General features: G+C 54.0%; 1 protein-coding gene across 3 annotated transcripts in view; it reads left to right on the forward strand.

Moving 5' to 3' along the window:
• The window catches only part of CDH22 (cadherin 22), a 77,221-nt gene extending 61,939 nt beyond the window's left edge, over window positions 1-15,282 (forward strand). For 2 of the 3 annotated variants that reach the window (XM_068207640.1, XM_068207641.1), the window contains exons 9-12: window positions 3,154-3,275; window positions 3,551-3,668; window positions 10,606-10,857; window positions 12,251-15,282. In XM_068207640.1, the coding sequence (XP_068063741.1) occupies window positions 3,154-3,275; window positions 3,551-3,668; window positions 10,606-10,857; window positions 12,251-12,789 (1,031 nt within the window). In that variant the 3' untranslated portion in view covers window positions 12,790-15,282. Of the gene's footprint in view, window positions 1-3,153; window positions 3,276-3,550; window positions 3,669-5,830; window positions 5,970-10,605; window positions 10,858-12,250 lie in introns of those variants that run through there. The other variant, XM_068207642.1, reaches the window with a different exon arrangement.
• The last annotated feature ends 3,869 nt before the right edge of the window (window positions 15,283-19,151 follow it).

Raw genomic sequence — 19,151 nt, forward strand, 5'->3', positions numbered from 1 at the left:
CTGGTGGCTGTGTTGAGGCAGGCACATATGCAGCAGCATGGAAGCATTGGGCAGAGTTCTGCCCCCCACACAGAGCAGCTCCAGTGGCTCTGAAATAATTCTTCCCCTTGTTGGCAAAGGCAGCTGCCACTCACCAGCCTGGAGCTCCCATACTGCACGGCTGTGCTTCCAGCATCTCCGTCTTGTTCTGTGTATTTTCCATGTCTCTTTCCTCAGTCTTTTCAGATTAATAGCATTCCAACTCCTGAAGGAAATGCAGAAAAACTGCGTGTTTAATTTTAATTTAGGAAAGCGTTTAGGTAGCAGCCTAGTTTTCTCACTGCTGTCAATCAGGTTTTCTCAAGGCTGACATCAATTAGTTTAAAAATATTGAATGTAATTTTGCCTGACACAACATATTGCAGCCACTGCAAAATATAATTTATTTTAGAAGAAGAAATAATTAAACTAATTTGCATGTCAGTCAGCTGAGCTGGAATACCGAGGAGAGATGCTGCAATGGAAGATGGTTATTTTCCTTCCGGGTGCCCTCAGCCAGCACGTGCTGCCCTCGCCTCAGTCGCGGGCCAGGTGCTGGTCACAGCGCCCTGCGAGGGCAGGCACCCACGCCACAGCCTCATCCACCCTCTCTTCTTCTCTTTCTGGTGCTGGACCTGCCTGCTGAGCCTTTGCTCCTGTGCTGGGGCATTTTGGGTGCGTGGACACAGGTAGAAAAAGCACAGGCCAGAGTTTCTGACCTCGCAGGTGTGAATCCTGCGTTAGTTGAGTGCTTTGTGCCTTTCATCACAGATGTGCTCCAGCAATCTCAATCACACTTCTGACCATCATAATATCAGTTTATGCCACTGTTACAAAAAACATATTTCAGATGTTTTGAAGATAACTTCTTTCAAATATATCCAACCATTTTTCTTTTTTTCCACCCATAAATACAGGTACTGGCTCAAAGGATGAGGGAAGTTGATAAAGCATTGAGAAACCTTCAAATATACATTGTACAGCCAAAATAAAAAGAAGCTGATGTATGCCTCACTGGAAAGGTAGACAAGAGTGCAGCAGTTGCCTTTCTAACCTTGATGTTCCTGGACACGTCAAATTTTGACCCTGTCACTGAGCCAGGAGTGAGCATGAGCCTCAGGCTTCAGCAGTTTTGGAAGGGCAGAAGGAGAGTTTTTGTATGACAGGGTGCATTTAGAAAGGTCAGTGTCTCAGAGCCGTGCCCAGGGAAGCGGGACGTGAGCCCTGGCTCGGGAGGGGTCGGTGCAGGTCCCCAGCTCTGTGCTGAGGCAGGGATGTGACCCTGCTCCTGGCAGCCACGGCTGGAGCTGGGGATGAGCACGGCCCTGTGCTTCTGCCCGGCTCTGAACACGCTGATCACGTCCCTCCTCAGGGGCTGGGGGAGGTGGTCTCGAAGAGAAGTTGCTTTGCTCAGGATCACCTGGATGTCCAGAGCTGGCACGCACGATCCCACCAGGTTCTGGAGAGGGTTTGGCAGTGCTGGGATGGCTTCCTTCTCGCAGCTGGCTCCCACACTGTGGGGCACTAAGGGAGGAGCTCTTCCTCTGGGTTACAGTTAGGAAGGGGAAGAGCTGGGGTCCTGGATTCTTCCTCCTTTCAGGCTCTACTTCCTCTCCTCTCTTTCTGCCTTTCCTCGTCTTTCTCTCAGCGATCCCAGCCTGCTCCAGAGCTGAGCAGCGGGGATGGTTATCCATCTTCCTTGTGGGTTGAAGAGGGGGTGATGAAACGCTGTCATCCTCCTTCTTGCAGGAATTGAACCCTTTTTCTTCCTGCTCTTTTGTGGGCATCAAGCACACACCCCGCCGCCTCCCCGGGCTCCCTTCTCACCCCGCTGCCTCCCCCTTTCTCTCTTCTTGCAAGCAATTTCACTGCACCAATATGCCTTTTAAAATAACACATAGTTCTAGGCTTTTAGTCACGACTTCAGCCTCCCTCCCCCAAAAACAACTATCTAATCACCAGAGCAGCTGGTCTGGGTGAGAGGGAGTGATAACGTGAGAACCGGGTGAAGGCAGCTCTGGGGAGGGGGCTTAGATTCCTGGCTAATTATGGAGCAGTGCTAAATCTCCTCTCCCCTGGGTCCTCCCCCACCTGATCTGTTGGGGCCAGTATTAATGTTATAGACAAACAGGCAGCAGAACTCCTGCCTGAGCGTGGAGAGAAGCATTAGTTCTGTCACAGGTGCAGCCTCTGGGTAAAACAAAGGAGATGGAGTAAGAGGGAGTTCTCATTTCTGGAGATATATGAGGTGCTTCAGCAAACATCAGGCCCTCCAGAGTGATTTATAATCCTATGGCACGGGCTCAGTGTCCCTCGGCACTGTGTGTGCAGCTCAGTGACGCTGCAGTGAGTGGAGGTGTAAATGCTGCCCCATCCCACGTGCAGAGTGAACCCCAAGGGAGGGGGGTCCCCAGCCTGTGTGAGGCTGGGCTGGTGAGTGCCAGGGTGAGAGGGCTGCCCTCAGTCTTACTGCGTGACCCCCTCATGCCAGCTGGTGGATGGGGCTGTGTTTAAGTTTCGGCTGCAATGGCAACAAAAACCCAGTGTCAGCATAAGAAGCCTGAGTCCCTGGGCAAGAGCCTGATGCCTCAGTGGGGCACATGTGACCCTGGGTCACCTGGACACAGCAGAGGTGGATGGACAGATCTCACCATCAACCTGTGCCCTTAGCTGATGCAGCTGTTTCACATCCCTGCTCCATTTGTTCAGCTCTCAGATGTTGCTGCCAGTCTCAAGCACCTACGGATCAGGATCCAGGTCAGAGGGGGATCTCACATCCAAGTTTTCTGTCCCATCTTGGTGCTGTTTTGCTGCAGCATAGATCCTGACCCTTATGGCTGGGACTAGCTTTGGGCTGCTCTAGTTTTTCAGGGGTAGATCAGGTGATGTTTCAGGAATCCTTGGCACACAGAATCCCAGTGGGCTTCTTTTGCAGGGTGCCGTGAGGCTGCAGTGAGGCTGAAGCATGCTCTACAGGTGCTGCTGTCCTGTAGCCAGTCTGTGCCACAGGCAGGCAGAGCTGCAGTGCTGGCAGCAGCCACAACGGCCTCTGGACAGGTGGGGATGAGGAGGTTTGCTCCCTGATAGCAGCAGTTGGCCCTTTGTCCTGAAGCTCTGCTTCTCTTTCTGTTTCAGATAACCACTCCCAGGTGTCGAGGGCCTCTCTCCGTATCCGAATCCTGGACGTCAATGACAATCCACCTGAGCTTGCCACCCCCTATGAAGCCGCTGTGTGTGAGGATGCCAAGCCAGGCCAGGTAGTGAGAGTCCCCCAGCCCTGGTCTTGGGCTGCAGGCAGCACTCTGGATTAGTGCCAGCTTGCCCATCTGTCCCCTTCTGCCTGAGAGTCTTCCTGTGCAGCCCCTGTCACAGTGGGAGTCGCTCTGCTGGTCCCACTGAGCCCTTCTGCAGGGCTGAAGACTCGTCCCAGTCTGCCTGCAGCCGGCGATGCTGCTGGCTGGACCCTGCACGTGGGACCCTGGGAGAGGCTGTGGGAGCAGCTCTGGTGCTCACCTCTGCCTTCTCCCCACAGCTGATCCAGACAATCAGCGTTGTGGACCGGGATGAGCCTCAGAGCGGCCACCGTTTCTACTTCACATTGGCGCCTGAAGCCACCAACAACCACCATTTCTCTTTGCTGGATATCCAGGGTAAGTCCTGCTGTACCCTTGGCCCAGCATCCTTCAGGCTGAGCAGCACCTCTGGCCATGGACAGGGAGGTGGGTTACTGTCTCTCTGTGCCAGCTCTGGGTGCTTCGGGCATGTTGCAGAGCTTCTTGTCAACCTGAAATGGTGGGACTGATCAGCTAACAGCTTGGATTTCCTCAAGGAGGCTCTGCCAGCTTTATTCTTCACTGCAAGCAGCTACAAAGCTCCTCTCATGCTGTCTGGTTAAGCCTTTGGTATTTTCAGGGCTCTCAGTCCCTTTCTTGATGGGAAATCTACAACCTGCCTCTAGGCAAGGAGATGATGTGGATTTATAGATGAACATACTCCCATTTTGAGAGTTATGATTTATTCCTCTCCAAGGTAAATCCTGGAGCATGGGTCATCTTGGGGCTGCTATGTGGTTGGCCAGCCCTGTGCCCCTGACAAATGGGAACAGTTCCAGAGCCCTGGGAGGCAGTGGGGCCATGCTGTAGCCAGCCCACAGCCACGGTGGGTTCTCTGGGACACAGCCTGCAGAGCCTGTAAGGTGGTGGCTCTGGGGTGCAGTTCCTCTGTTTCCTGGGGCTCGTCCTCTCCTTTGGGACAGGCAGCCAGGCAGAGCCTGTCTGTTCCTCTGGGCAGCTCTGGGGTTCTCTGCATCCCTGAGCTCAGCAGCTCATCCTGGGCGACTCGATGCTGCTGTGAGTGATGGGGTGCCATGCACGTTCTGCTGGCTGAGCCTGGCAGCTGTTGGATTTTGCAGGCTGTCAGGTCAGGCTGCGTTTGTGTAGACAGTAACAATCTAGAAAAATAGTTATCAGGATGCTTCCTATTTTCGGTTGATGTTTAAGGGGGAATTTAGGTGCTGATTGTAGCAATAGGTACAGCAGGGTCCCCTGTAGATACTGGGACCTTCTCCAGCCACATGTACATGTGCTTGTCACAGGGCCCAGCAGACCACATTGAAATTCTTCTTTGGTTTTGGTTGGGTTTTCTTTTAAAGCCATTCTCTTTCTCTGCTTTTGCAGCTTTATCTGTCAAAAGCCTGGTTTAGTTTGTTCTGAGCTTATCATAGGAGCCTCCTGCTGACGTAAGATCCTGCTTGCTCAGTTTGGTTCAGCATTATTAGGGATAGTCAAAATGGAAAAGCTTGAGATGTGATGGTAGCACAGCTGGATATTGCTTTGTGTCCTGAGTAGCACATCTGTCCCTGACCTGAGTCCCTCCCCCTCTGCTCGAGGGCAGCTGTTCAGAAGACCTTTGCTTCTTATGTAAACAGGCTTTAATCCTCAGCAAGATTTTGCCCCACACCCACTGATTAACTTCCCTCACTTTCTTTGAAAAGCCTTATGAAAATGTGCTTGAACACACTGAGCTACATCCAGGTGTCCATCCCTGCCCAGACCCTCAATGAGGCTCCGAGCTCCGGGCCAGGGTGTCTGCCACAGCCCGGTTGCCACCCCAGAGCCACCACCGCTGTTTTGCTCGTCGGGCAGGGCACGTGGCTGGGGGTGTATGGGGCTTAGCAGGGGCTGCTTGGCTCCCTGGCTCTGTGTGGGAGTTCACCAGCAGTGGTCCAAGATGCAGGACACGTGTGCCACCATCTCCTCCAGAGCTGCTGCTCTCTTGAGTGGGATGAGGCTCTTGTGGCACAGGGTAACTCTTTGTGCTAAACGATCCCTGGAGCTTTTTGTGTGGTGTAACACTGCATAAAATGAGTAAAAGCTGGCATCACCTCCCGCTCCTGGGAAAACAAATGTTGTTGCTGCAGGGTTATTCCCAGAGTGTTTGGAGACCCTCCCAATTGCTGAGCAGTGCTGTCTTCCACGGCAAGCGGAGGTGGCTGCCTGTGGCAGATGGAGGCACCCCTCATTTCTAACAGGGTGCCTTGGTGCCATCTCCCTCCCTTTGATTTCTGTCCCCTTCTCCAGTCCACTAACTGCCCTGGGTACACTCACCTTTGCCCCTGCTCTTGTTGGTGTCCTTGCTGCATCTTCCCTTTCATCCCCATTGCTTCCCTCTCCTGCATTCACCCCTCTTGCACTTGTCTCTACTCCCCCGTGCAAATATCAGTGGTGACAAACTGCTACCACCAGCCCATCTGTTTCTTTGTACAAATTTGTAGCCAGTTTTGAAATGTGATTTATAAATATTGCTTTTGCAGCCAAGGAGTGACACTGATGGATGTCAGCACAGATGGATTCTCAAAGACTTTGCTTAAATCCTCTCTTTTGCTTTGCACCTACTTCACTTGGCTCCTTTGTGGCACCAGAAAGCCACCTCAGGGAGTGACTTGTTCTCAGCAGGGTGAGGACCAGCACCCACTTGAGAGTGCTGCTGGTGCGGTGGGGCAGGGCAGGAGCACCTGGCATGGTGGGGCTGCTTGGGGGGAGCCTGGGGGCTCTGAGCTGCCAGCACTGTTGGGGCTCCCTCCAGGCGTCCTGGGTGTGGCACACAGAGCTGTGCTGGCTTCGGGTTGGAGATGCAAAAACCAAGGGTGTCCCTGCAGGCGACCACATAGCTGAGTTACAGGTGGTTGGCAAGAATTGGGCTTTTGGAAACAGCACCATTGCCTGTTGGTTCCTCTCTTTCCGTGCTTTTGCCCTGTCTGAGGGAGCGCTCACACGCTTCCTGATTCATCAGACAAGGAATAAATGTCACCTGTGGTAACAACAGCAAGCATCCAGGAAGAAGATGCCCATCATATGGAGTGACTAAAGGAAGAGATGGAATTAGATGAGCCGACCATGTTAAGATCCAACTGGTGCCATTCCAAAGGCATTCACCATCCTCTGTTTCCTAACTCACCTTTTGCTGGGTGTTTCTGGCCTGAGAAAATTGATTACAGCAGGATCAAAGGCAATTAAAGCCTGAAATCATGTTCTCCAAGAAGTGCTAATTGTGTTGGAAGGGATGGTAGAAAGCATCCATGCCCAGCAACCTGGAAGGAGTGCTAGGTAGTATGGAGTGACACATGGAGCTACTGACTCCAGGGCTCAAGGGCTCGGCAAGCAGATGTCTGAATTCTCTGCAGGTCTCATTAAAAGCGCGTAATGGGTGATAGAAGATCTGAAAATCCTAACAATCAAAAGCAAAATGTTAGGATTTGAGGATTGCCTGAGGATAGAGGAAACCTCCTGGAGCCCCGCAGGGATGCCCCTCTCAGCACAAGCAGCTCAGATGCTCGTTTGACTGGGGCAGGGTTGGTGTGTGTGTGTAAAAGAGCATCAAACCACCTCGGGGCTGAGCAAACAGCAAAAGAGCAGCAGTGATGCTGTGGCCTGGTACCCACAGAACTCAAGAAAATGAAGAGGCAGAAGGGAAAAACAGGATATTTCTTCTACCAGCTGCACCACCTGGGGCTGGAGGAGGTCTGCTCCCTTGGGGCAGCTCTGGCAGCAGTGTGCCTGCAGGCTCAGCAGGGTGCTGGTGCTCCTTTCCAGAACTGGTGTTCCCAGGCTCTGGTGCAGCAGAGCAGCTGCTGGAGAAGGGGAAGGCAGATGCTCACTGGGCCCTGTGAGTGTGGGAGAGGGTAGGGACATCAAAATCCCTCCTGCTCTGCTAGCACTGTTTGAGACTGAGTTATGAGAAGGATTTGTTAGTTCTATCTTCAAGGCTGCCAAGAGCCTCTTTGGAGAGGGAGTCTGGGAGACTTAATTATTTTATTATTCCTAGTGACATTAGGTTACCACTAGAGTATATTGCCTTCCCAAACTTTCCTCTTAGGGCAGTATTGATGAGTGCCTGTGTGTTCAGCTCATGTCAGTTCCTGCCCTGCCCAGTGTCCTGCTCCTCAGGTGGACAGAGGGGCCATCTCCTGCCCTGTCACGCAAGGTGATGTGATGTAACACAGGATAATGTCACTGCGTGCTCAGAGAGAGGGTGGCAGTGGAAACCTATGAAGAAAATGTCAATTTGTGCAGCAAGAAAGCAGTGATAGTAAAAGGCTTGGTTGGGGCATCAGAGGACACTCAGCACTGCCGCAGCAGAAGGTGCAGCTTTGTGGGGACTGGGCAGGAAGCCAAGTGTGGAGACCCAGACTCGTCTGTTCAGGAAAGCTGTGGATTAACGTCTGCTCACATTCCAGTGCTGCTCCTGAGAAGCACTGCTCCTCAGCTCATCACCCCAGAAATGGATTTGGCAGAAAGCTGCTGTGGAGGAAGAGACATGAGGGCTGCGGGGCCAGGGCTGCCTGGGCTGTGCCAATGCAAACAAATCTACACCAAGACACATCCCAAAGCAGCTGCTGTGGGTCAGCTACATGTAAAGAAACAACCGCACCAAGAGAAATGACAATTGTTTTGTAAGAGGTTGCTTTGGATGCATTTTCCAGGATAGACATTCCAAGATCTGGGCAAAATTTTCCCAGATCTGTGATCAAAAGGACTACAATCGTATGGCAGAGCACTTTTTTTGTAGTATCTCAGAGGGGAACACAGAAGTTTGTGAGTAACAGGGGTGCAAACACCCAACGAGAAGAGTTCATGGTGGTGGGGGGCAGGGGGTGGTGGGCAGGTGGTGGAGCCATTTCAGTGCCAGAGGCAGGTGGTCCCTGCCAGGCTGGGCTCTGGCTGTCGAGCCTTGGTGAGCAGTTTCATCAGTGTACGTGAGACATTTCTGTGCATCTCCCTCCTGGGATGAAGGGCGCCTGCCACCCTGTTCAGGAGATAAAATATTGTTTCATGATGTTTAAAGTAGTGTTTGTAGCTGTGATTTTTGTTGCTCCCTTGCATCAAGTTTTGGGTCACAGCCCCTTCCTGAGGCGAGGTTTCTTTGAGCAGACCTGTCTGTCATGCTGCTGTTAAATTTAAGTACCACATTCTTTATTTTGACTTGGTGGGTGGCAATATTTCTTTCTCAGTGGTGCCAGGCTGCCTAAACTGTCTGGGCTGAGCTGAGGTTGGTGCCTGCCCCTCTGCCACTTGCATGTGTAGTTCTCCTTGGTTTCTAGAGGCTGTTTCTAAAAATACAGCATGACTTGTCGCAGGTCCCTAACAGGAGCTGGAGCTGGCTGTAAACAGAAGGGAGTTGCCAGCCTCCTGCTGCATTTCCAGAGAGGTTTGGTGCTACCCCTGTGTTTACACAGTGCTGAAGAGCAGCTGGGGGAGTTCCCAAGCACTGTGTTCCATCAGCCCTGTGTGATGGTTGGGCTGAGCTGCAGTGGAGGTGCAGGGCTGTGTGCTCAGGGATCCTCTGAGCCAGGATCTGACCCCAACCCTGTGCTGGTGTGACAGTGACAGCAAAGGTGACCTTCCTGGGCTGTGGCCAGAGCCTTGCTAACAGCACTTTCGTCTGTCCTTTTTGTCCTGTGGTTTTATCTCCACTTGATCCAGGTGTCTGAGGCTTACTTGTACCTGGGCTAGCTAGGAGTTAGTCCTGGTCTCTTGCTGAGATAGTGCCATTAATGTTATTTATGTCCCCCTGCTACACTGCAGCAAGGAGGGGGGACCAGCACCAAATGAGATCTCATTACCTCTGTGCAAACTATTAGCATAACAATTTTTTTTTTCCGTAGCTCATCCTTGGTATGCCACCAGCAGCTCTGAGATGTTGCTGCCACCACACTTGGTTCAGCCTCCTTGCACCCAGGGGCCAGTGCTCCCCTGTTCCTCCTGACACCTCTGCCCAGTTGCCATGGTGCTGCTGCCACATGCTGCTCCAGGAGTCTCAGCCACAGTGGCAGGTGTCCCACAGGACAGGAATCTGTGCTCTGCGGTGCCCTGGCTGCCACACAGAATCTTTGGGATCTGCTTCCTGGCTGACCAGCAGATTTTCCATCCTGGCTCACCTCCTGTCCCCACCATGCCCAGTGCGCTCTCATGCAGCACCCAATCCATACAGCAATTTCCGTGATGGCAGCAGCCCAAGGGCCAGAGTTACAGTGCATGTCTTTTCCAATGGAGGAGCTAATTCATAGAGAAAGGGGATGGTCTGGCATAAATCAGGTCTGATGAGCAGAATCTGTAGACAGCAGCACCTTGCTGTGAGTGGGCCAGTCCATGGTTTATTAGATAAAGGCTACAGTCAGTCGGCAGTGGCTTGTGACACCTGCCTCCAATTGTCACCTGCTGTTCAGCCTCATCCTGCCCACGCTGCTGCTGGCTGGCAGCCTGTAGCACCCCTGAGCAGGGAGTCAGTCCCAGTGTCAGTCTCTGTCCCTGCCCTCCCTCCCTGCTCCTGGTTGGCAGCAGCTGCTCCTTGGGTTCATTGCTGGCACCAGGGCCCTGGAGGGTCCCGTGAAGTGGCTGTGTTAATGGGATCTTAACGAGTTGTGCTGTGCCAGCTGAGCCCCTGAAGCAGCAGGGTGTAAGCAGATGGGGAGGAGGATGCCTGACTTGGCTGGGAGGCTTGGAAGAAGCTCTGCCTATTCCTTCAGGAGTTACAGAGGATTACAGGGGTATCTGGCCCCCCGGCTGAGGCAGGACCATTCACTCATGGCTTTTGGCTTTGGAAGAAGCAGAGTCTGCTCTTGCAGTCTCAGTGCCACCTGCAGACCCTGTCTGTTCTTGTGTACATGTCAGCAATTGATTTTTATCCTGACTCTGCCACTCATAGAAGGTCTTTTGGAAGTTTTTCCCCTCTCTGTGCCGCCTGCGTTGTTTGTCAGCATGGTTCAGACATTCATGTGCTGCTGCTCCTGTGCCAGGCTCACTCCCAGGTGTAGTGACAAAGAAGGTGCCAGGCTGGCCCTGAGGTGCTGCTGGCAAAGGGGAAAGTGCTGGAGTGGAGCTGCCCATGTTCAGGCCGAGGCTGCAGGGGGTCTGCAGTGAGCTGGGTCCATGTGATGGAGGAGGGGAAGACCCAAGGCTCTCTCAGGATAGCTGCTGGAGGTGGTGCAGGAGTAGCTGCTGTTCATCCAGAGCATGGAGGAGCTCCTGGCGAGTGCTGCAGGCTGTGATGTGGGGGTGACTTTGCTGTGGTTTTGCTTGTTCCCTGCAGACAACACGGCAGCGGTGCACACACAGAGAGTGGGCTTCAATCGCCAGGAGCAGGATGTGTACCTGCTCCCCATCCTGGTGGTGGACAGCGGCCCCCCAGCCCTGAGCAGCACAGGGACTCTGACCATCCGTGTCTGTGGCTGTGACAGCAGCGGGGCCATCCAGTCCTGCAACAGCACGGCCTACGTCGTGTCAGCCACGCTGAGCCCCGGCGCCCTCATCGCGCTGCTGGTCTGTGTCCTCATTCTGGTTGGTGAGTGCCTGCCTGTCCCCTGAGTCCTCCCTGTCCTGTCCCAGCTCCTCTCCACCAGCATCACGTGAATGTGTGCAGGCAGGTGCTGTGGGCACAGAGCTGTGGGCACAGAGCAGGCTTCTCTGCATCTGTCTCCTCCCTGGTAGCTGCAGCATGCGGGGCATGAACCTCAGCCCCTGCTGGGGGGGACCATGTTTGCCACAGCTCATGCACGCTGGGCTCCACAAGGCAGCCAGAGCAGAGTTCCCTGTGCCAGGCAGGTGTGATGCTGCCCAGCAGAGCCTGGAGAGCTGCTGGCTCGCTCCCTGCCTGGACAGGCAGGAGCCAAGAGCTGCTTGCCAGCTGCCTTGCTGTGCCCACTGCAGGCGTCTCACAGCAGATGGGGCTGTGTGATCCCAGCGTGTGGGCAGGGCTGGTGGGCGTGGGGCACGCAGGCGTGCTCTTACCTGAAAAGGTCAGTGTTAGAGCGTGTGTGAGTGTGTGGGCAGGATGCAAAACTGGGCTGTGGTCAAACTAGAGTGCTGCCTAGGTCAGGACCTGTACCCCGGGAATGCTGCTGCCTGCCACTGGCACACTGGCACAAGCTTTGCTGGGCAGGGGGAGCGTGTGCTTGTGTGCGTGTGGGAAGGGGCTCTGAATGAGGGATGTTGCAGTGCCCTCAGGTTTAGCCCAGGACAGTTGATGGATGCAGCTGCTGACAGCCCTCTCTGGCCCCAGGGCTGGCTCCTGGCTGGCTCCAAGGGCTGTCCAGATACCTGTGGGAGGCAGCACATCGTTTAGTGAGGTCTCCTTGGCATGGCTCCACTCTCTGTCTCGTGCTGCATGTCCGTTCAGAAAACCCTTACCCACAGGGTGCACTTTACACTGGTTTCATTTTCCAACGCAGTGCAAACAAATTTCTGCCTAATTGCCCAGACAAATAAAGTGCACATCGGTGCTTTAAAGGTGATGGGCTGAATGGATGATGACCCAGGACACAGCTGCGGCTCGCTGCTCAGGCTCTGTGCCATCTGCTCCACATTCACCCATCCAATATTTAGCTGCTACTGTGAATCATGCACCCCCTTTTCCTGCTCATCATCTGCACAAGCCATCCGTTTATCTGTCCAGCTGTGTGTTTATCCATCGCTCCCTCCTGTCTCAGTGGTCGCGCTGCATGGCAAAGGAAGCTCCTGGTCTGCCCTGGAGCCTGGGCAAACCTCTCTCCAAGCCAGTACACAGCAGGGCTGCTGCTTGATGAGCTTGGCTGATGGGAACCTCTGGCCTCTCGGCAGGGCTCCCCATGCCAGGGGTGCTGTGCCTCCAGCTGCCACCGAGCAGGGGTCGTCCTCGCCCTGCAGGAGCACAGCGTCCCGAGACTCTGCGCCCGTCTGACTGTCTCTTCCTTTCCCAGTGCTGGTCCTTCTGATCCTCACGCTGAAGCGGCACCACAAAAGCCACCTGACCTCTGAGGATGACGAGGACATGAGGGACAATGTCATCAAATACAACGATGAAGGAGGTGGTGAGCAGGACACAGAGGCCTATGACATGTCAGCCCTGCGCAGCCTCTACGACTTCAGTGAGATCAAAGCTGGTGATGGAGGTGGGGGGCCAGGAGAGGGGGGCACAGGCAGAAACCCAGCCTCCGAGCTCCATGCCCTCCCACAGTGGGTGCAGAGCCCAGACCTGGACTTCTCTGTGTTCAGAGACTATATCTGCAGGAAGGTGGAGCAGGCGGATGAGGACCTCTCTGTGCCGCCCTACGACTCATTCCAGACCTATGCCTTCGAGGGCTCGGACTCCCCAGTGCCCTCCCTGAGCTCCATCAACACCTGGTCCAGCGGCTCGGAGCAGGACTTCTCCTACCTGGGCGGCTGGGGGCCACGTTTCCGGCAGCTGGCAGCGCTGTACGCGGGGCGCAGGGGCGACGAGGACAGCGAGGACTCCTAGCTGCCCCTCCAGCCCCGCGGGCTCCGGCCACCTCCTGGACCGGGGCTCCAGGCCGTGAGGTGCCACACGGGGATCGTGTGCTCCCGGGCCGGACTGCACGGCTGCCGGCGAGAGGCGGCACCGCGATGCTCCTCTGCAGCTGCCTTCGGCTCGGGTGGGCTCCACACCCGCGTGGGGAGGCTGGGGAGCCCAGAGGAGCCACGGGGGTGTCCTCATCTCCTCAAAGCCAGTCTCCATTAAAGCACTACGCATTGACTTAAGAAGGAGCAAATCTAATTCAAGAGGGTTTGGAGAGGGTTTCTCCCCCACAAATTATCATTTAAATAGATCTGTTCGGTGATCCCCATCCAGGAGAGGAAGAGCAAACCGGGAGCCTTTTGTTGTCTAAATTGTTTTTGTCACTTGAGTCAGAGCATTTAAAGAGCTTTGATTTCTTTAAGAGCTTTCCTTGCTGAGGGAAACAAGCTTTTAACTTCTGTTCAGATTTTCCCCTCCTAAGTTTACTTGCTTTTTGAAGTCTTCCTTCTCGCTGCTCCCTGTGGGGCTCGCAGTAGCCCCCGGCTGCGGGCACGGTGTTGGAGGGAGGGTGCCACGCTGGGATCACATCCTGCAGAACGGCTCAAACCTCAAACCAGGTTTCCTTTCCATGCTGCAATCACTTCACCGCTGTCTTGTGATCACAGAGGTGCTGGTGGTGTGAAGGGGATCCCCAACACTCCCTGCGCAGCAGACGTTGTCTGTGAAGTCCTGGTGTGCCCCACAGCCCCCCTGGCAGGCAGGGATGTCCCACCTGTCACCGAGGCACGATGCTGTGGCCTGGGCCACAGAGCAGCTGCAGTGCTGGGGAGTGCCATCGGAGGGGCCCAGAGCAGCACCCCCGGGTGGGCTCTGCCAGCCCCTCACACAGGACCTGGTGTTTGCAGGGCTCCCAGCCAGGCACTAGCTGTCACCAAATGGTGTGAGCTGCACAGGGCAGCAGGCAGGACGCCAGAGCTCCCTGGCCCACAGTGGCTGGGGGAGAGCTGCATTCCATGCAGGATCTTGCTGCAGGGTGCAGGAGAACCCTGGCCCCTGGCTGGGAAAAGTAATTCCTGCTTGCCCCCAGCTGACAGCAGAGCATCACCATTAACAACAGAACAGCCATGCCCAGGAGATGTGTGTGAGGCCAGAACCTGCTGGCACAGCTCTGGGGCCGAGCTGGCTGCAGGTTGGGCAGCACATCTGTGACACCTCGGGATACCCAGGGTGTCCCCACCCCAGCACAGTATCCTGCAGCAAACCAGCATGAGCTCCCAGCAGGACTGCTTTTGCATGTAATTCCTGGGTTTGGGAGGCAGGTGAGGAAGATGCCAGTGGGATGTGCCAATGCTCCTTAGGCTGCAGATGATGCTGGAGGAAACCACTGGGTGCCCACTGCCTTCCCAGCCTGCCAACTGCCACAGGGAAAACGGAATGGAACAGCCTGTAGAGTGATGTCCTTGCACAGCACCTCAGGCCGTCCTGGCTGGTGCAGCTCCTTATCTGTTCATGTTGGGAAAAAATCAATTATATCATTGATAGGTAACTGATATGGTCTCCCAAGGCCTGACACATCCTGGGCTTGTCATTGGGTTTGTCCTTTTATTTAAGTACAGACACTGTTTTCTCTCTTTGGAGAAGGTTTAACTGTAAATGTACATGCGTGTCCATTTTTTTTTTTCTGTGTGTTCCTTCCCGGCTGCTGGCGTTGGTCCTTTGGCTGCAGCACGAGACCCGGCAGCGGAGAGGGACAGCACCTGGCTTTGCCACGGTGCCTGCCCTCAGCTGCTCCTGCCCACTGCCACCACGGCCCCTGTGCAGAGCTCCAGCGTGGCTCATACTGGAACCAGGAGCCCCTCAGGGGCTCTCTGGTCCTTCCGAGGAGGCGATGGTGCTGTGGCTGGCACCTGTGCCCAGCATGCTGCTGGTTCACTGTGATGATGCTGGGGAGGCAGCAGGGCCCTCGAGTGCCAGCTCTGGCCACGCCGTCTCAAGCACGCGACACCCCGCACCTCCAAGCAGGAGAACGGAGAAATCCCTCTCTTTCCTCAGGAATGTGTTCGTGTTTTCCCTTGGGCTGCAGAGCTGTGCCCAAGCCCCTCCGGCACTGGCCCTTCCTCTAGCCAAGTGTTGTGCAATAGCAGGGCTCTGTCCTAGGAGATGGGGTCTGACAGGGTACGTGTTTAGCAACCCTCGCGGCGGGTTCTCCCCATCCCTGAGCAGCCCGTGCTCCCCGGCGCGCATGCACTCACGCTTGCGTTTTAGTTTCCATCCCACTGTAAATACGGGCGGAGCGCGGTGCCCGCACCCCCTGCCCGCCCCGCAGGAGGAGCTGGCAGCTGCCACCATGTCTGATGGAGTCACTTCGGTTTTGTTTCTCTACCCCGATGAAATTAGAAGGTTGATTTCCTCACCCTTGTTAATTTTTTCAAGGTCTTTCTGGGACCTGGAAATAAATTATTTCCTTGTCGTCTAGCCTGAGTCTTACGTGGGTTTTTTTGTCTTTTTTGTTTTCCTTATATTGCCCTGTCATTGTGGTCCCTTTGGTGCCTTCCACGAGGGGCTGGGTGGCTGATGGGCCATGGCACAGCCAACCCCTGCAGCATGTTCCCACTGGCAGGATGCTGCATCTCTGCCTTCTTCCCATTTTTCATTGAAATGCTCATCAGAAAAAGCTTCTTCAAGAGAAGGGTCATTTTTCTCTCTGAACTTGAAAAAAATGAAAATGAACAATGAAAAAAAAATGCCCTTGGTTTTCTCCATCCTTTCAGAAGAAAGTTGGGTTGTGCTTTGAGCAGCCCAAACCATTGTATGATTCTGTAATTCTTGATGGATTCAGTACAGCTGAGCATTGTCGACAGCTTTGGTACCTGACCCGTTCTCATTTTGGTGATGCTGTGTGTTACAGCAGTGTTCAGTTACTGGCAGCAGCTAAAAAATCCTCCTTCAAACTCAGTTTAATACTGAAATTATGCAAATAAATAACATTCTGACCTGACCCCAGCTAAATCAATTGCTGGTGGTTTCCTTGATGGCCAGGGGCTGGGGAAGGATCAAGGTGCTCATGGCAAAAAAATGTGACCCTCCCTGGACCTGGGAAGCCTCACTGAGGTGGCTGCAGATGCTCCAGCACCCATCAGTGTGACAGTGGCACACCATGGAGGGATGGAGCAGGCAGAGAGAGAGGGGACATGGCCGAGCTCAGTGGTGGCCTCAGTGTAGGTCAGCAGAGAGAACAGGCAAACTTTAAACTGCTCCATAAAGGAACAGTCATTTAAACAGCATCTTACAGTCCTGGCTCCAAAACAGGATTATTGTTCCCCCAGGTCTTTGAATGTTTTCTTATCCTTCACCATCCCCTTGCCTCCACTCCATCCTGCTCCCTTGATTATTCACTAAATGTTATGGAAGAAGCATCTGGTGACCTTTGATGACAGCAGTTACTGGGAGGCTGTGACAGAAGGGGGAAGTCTTGAGGCTGGAGGGTTTTCCAGAGGCACAGGGTGTGCTGTCTGACCCCAACATCTGCACTGTTTTCCTTCTCAAATATACAGTGAGTGCCTCTACAGCTGCCAGCCTTGAGGAAGCCTTTCTGCCAGCATCACCATTAATTGCCCCCTCATAGCAAGTCAGTCAGTGCTGTGGTCACAGCCACCTGCTCTGGCAGATCTGGACACTTGGCCTGTTGCTGTTTGCAAAGAGCTGAGTGTTTGTACCCGAGTTTCCAGCCCAGCTCCTTGGCAACAAGAACTCTCATCCAGCTGCAGCTCTCCAAGTCCTGCTGTCCCACTTCAGGCACCCAAACACTTTGAGATTCTAGAGGCTAGGGTCTGGAGTGTTCTGGGAACTCCACATTGAGGAGGAGGAGGAGGAGGAGGAGGTGTCTGCAGTCACTGTGCTCATTGCAGTGGAGGTGACAAGTGCCTGGCATTGAGTGTGAGCCTGCGCTGTGCAGGAGGATTTGCTTCTTGTATATTGTGGGGAAATGGAGAGAGCTCAAAGCAACAAATTGCCAGTCAGAACCAGACCCTTCACTACAAAAGAGGAGGATTATTGAGAGCTTTGATTGCAGAAGCATCTGTGAAGATGCTTGAATAGCTCCATGCCTCCTCAACACAGCCCCTTCTGAGGAAATTTTTCTATAGCAGCTTCTCTCTCTCCAGCAGTTGCCCAACAGCCTCGTTGTAGAGCAGGGTAAGGGCAGGTCCCTCTCCTCCTCCTCCTGCAGGAGGGGAAGCCAGTCCTGCTCTGCAGATGATGCTTCTCACCACATGGGACATGACCTGTGGCTGTCTGCTGGCAGTGCTGGCCAAGGACAGTGGCACTTGCCACTCTCACATTCTGAACGGGTCCTACAGGGCTAGTAGTGCTGTGTCCCATCAACCACGGGCTGCTGCAGCCCCTTCCCCAGCACAGGGAGGCTGCATCAGTCACCTCCGTGCCTGCACTGAGCCATGGCAAGCTCCAGAAGGCAAGGTGTCCAGGTCTCCTCTAGAGAGGTATTTGCAAAAGATGGATGTGATCTGCTGGGATCATTAAAAGGAAGTGAAAAAAGGGCAGTGATACCTTCACCCCCAGGAGGAAAATCCATCTCTGGTAACTGAATGTAGCAAGGCTGTGTCAACCTCTACCTCCCGTTCTCACTGGCAGTATTTTGCTGTGGAAGGTGATCCCTTCTCTTCCCTCTGAGGAAGCTGCTTTATCACCAGAAAGCTGACTCCTTTAACCACCTCCACCAGGCTAATATCCCAGCCCTCTACATCCTTTCATTTACCCAGCCCTTGAGCTGCTTTCAGGGTTGGTGTCAGACTCCCCCTGCTCAGCAAAATCTCTGTTTTACATCTCTGCCCTGTGCTTGGTGCAGGCAGCAGCTCTGTCTTGTCAGGGCTCTCTTGCTGTCACAGAACTCTGGTTTGTGCTCTCAACTGAGAGCTCTGGCTGTGGCTCTGCTGCCTCCCAGCCCATCCCAGGAGTGTTCCCAGTATCTGGAGATGACCTGGCTTTGTGCTTGGCAGCAGCCATTCTTGCTTCCCTCTCACTGGTGGGAACAGAGCTGTGTTTCCAGGCAGCTGTCACAGCTCTGTCACCACAGCCAGAGAAGTTGGAGAGAAACAAAATCACTGAATTTCACTTGATCCTGGAATTGTGCTTCTGGGCAGCCAGTGGGGCTGAAACCACCCCTCACTGTCTGGAGCAGCCGGGGCAGTGTGGTGGAGAGCTGGTGTTCCTGCTGCCAGCGGGACTGTGCCCTCTCGGGATGCTGGTGCCATGCTGAGCAGCCAGGCTGGCCATCATCTGTCACTCACACATCCCAGCCTGGGCTTTCTCCAGCCTCACAATTCCTTTCCAGATGACTGTGGATTGAATGACTGTTCTTCAAATTTTTAGGGAAGTACCTTGGGCTTTGCAAAGCTGGATCCAGCATGGGTGGGCAGAGTCTGAAGCAGTTGGGATACACAGCAAAGCACAACCAGGGCTCCCCACGCAACAACCACACAGCCCTGGCTTTCCCATGACCCTTCCCATCCCACCTGCCTTCACCAACACTGGAACCCAGTTGTGAGGGGTCAAAACTGGCATTTAACAGCATGACATTGGGCAGCAAGAAAGGGTGAAAGCAGGAGCAGGAGCCCAGTGCCTTGGTGTTTGCCTCCCCTAGGCTGTGCAGCAAGTCTCACCATCCACCCACCTGTGCTGCTGCTGCATGTGCCCATCGGCCGTGGTTGGGAGGCCAAGTGGTGATTCTTAGACATCCCTCATCTGTAGTCAGTGACAGCAAGTGTTTGTGGCTCAGGGTTGTTAACTGCCCTGTCCAGCTACACTGCAGTTTATAGACATCCATTTTTCATCTCTCTCCTTCGCTGCTTTGGAGGAGCTGCTCAGGTGAGCATGAATTGGTCCAGCTGTTCACCGGGGAAACAGCCACCAGCCATTTCTAAGCATAACACATCCCCTTAGCTTGTGTTTTAACCATAGTAATTCGTGGAGTTTTAATCCCTCTTCTGCTGGGGAAAGCACGTGTTGCCATCCACCCCGGCAGAGTCAGCCCACGGCAGCCTCCACCGAGGTCAGGAGTCACTCACCTTTAGCCAGGAGCCAGGCAGCTGTTGAAATCCCTTCACACTGCACGCAAATTAGGCATTGAAAACACTCATTACAGGCAACATGACACGCCTTCATTATTCCAGAATAATTGTCTGAAAAGCTCAGCTCACAGCACAAGCTTCACTTGGTGCAGGAATGTGATAAAAAGAAAACAGGAAGTGCAATCAATGCTTGTAATCCTTTTAAATAAAAAGGTACTTGCTAGTAGCTGCCAACATCTTTAAAAAGCTGTGATTTCC

This window comes from Anomalospiza imberbis, chromosome 17, assembly GCF_031753505.1.
Source record: "Anomalospiza imberbis isolate Cuckoo-Finch-1a 21T00152 chromosome 17, ASM3175350v1, whole genome shotgun sequence".
Classification (NCBI taxonomy): Eukaryota; Metazoa; Chordata; class Aves; order Passeriformes; family Viduidae; genus Anomalospiza; species Anomalospiza imberbis.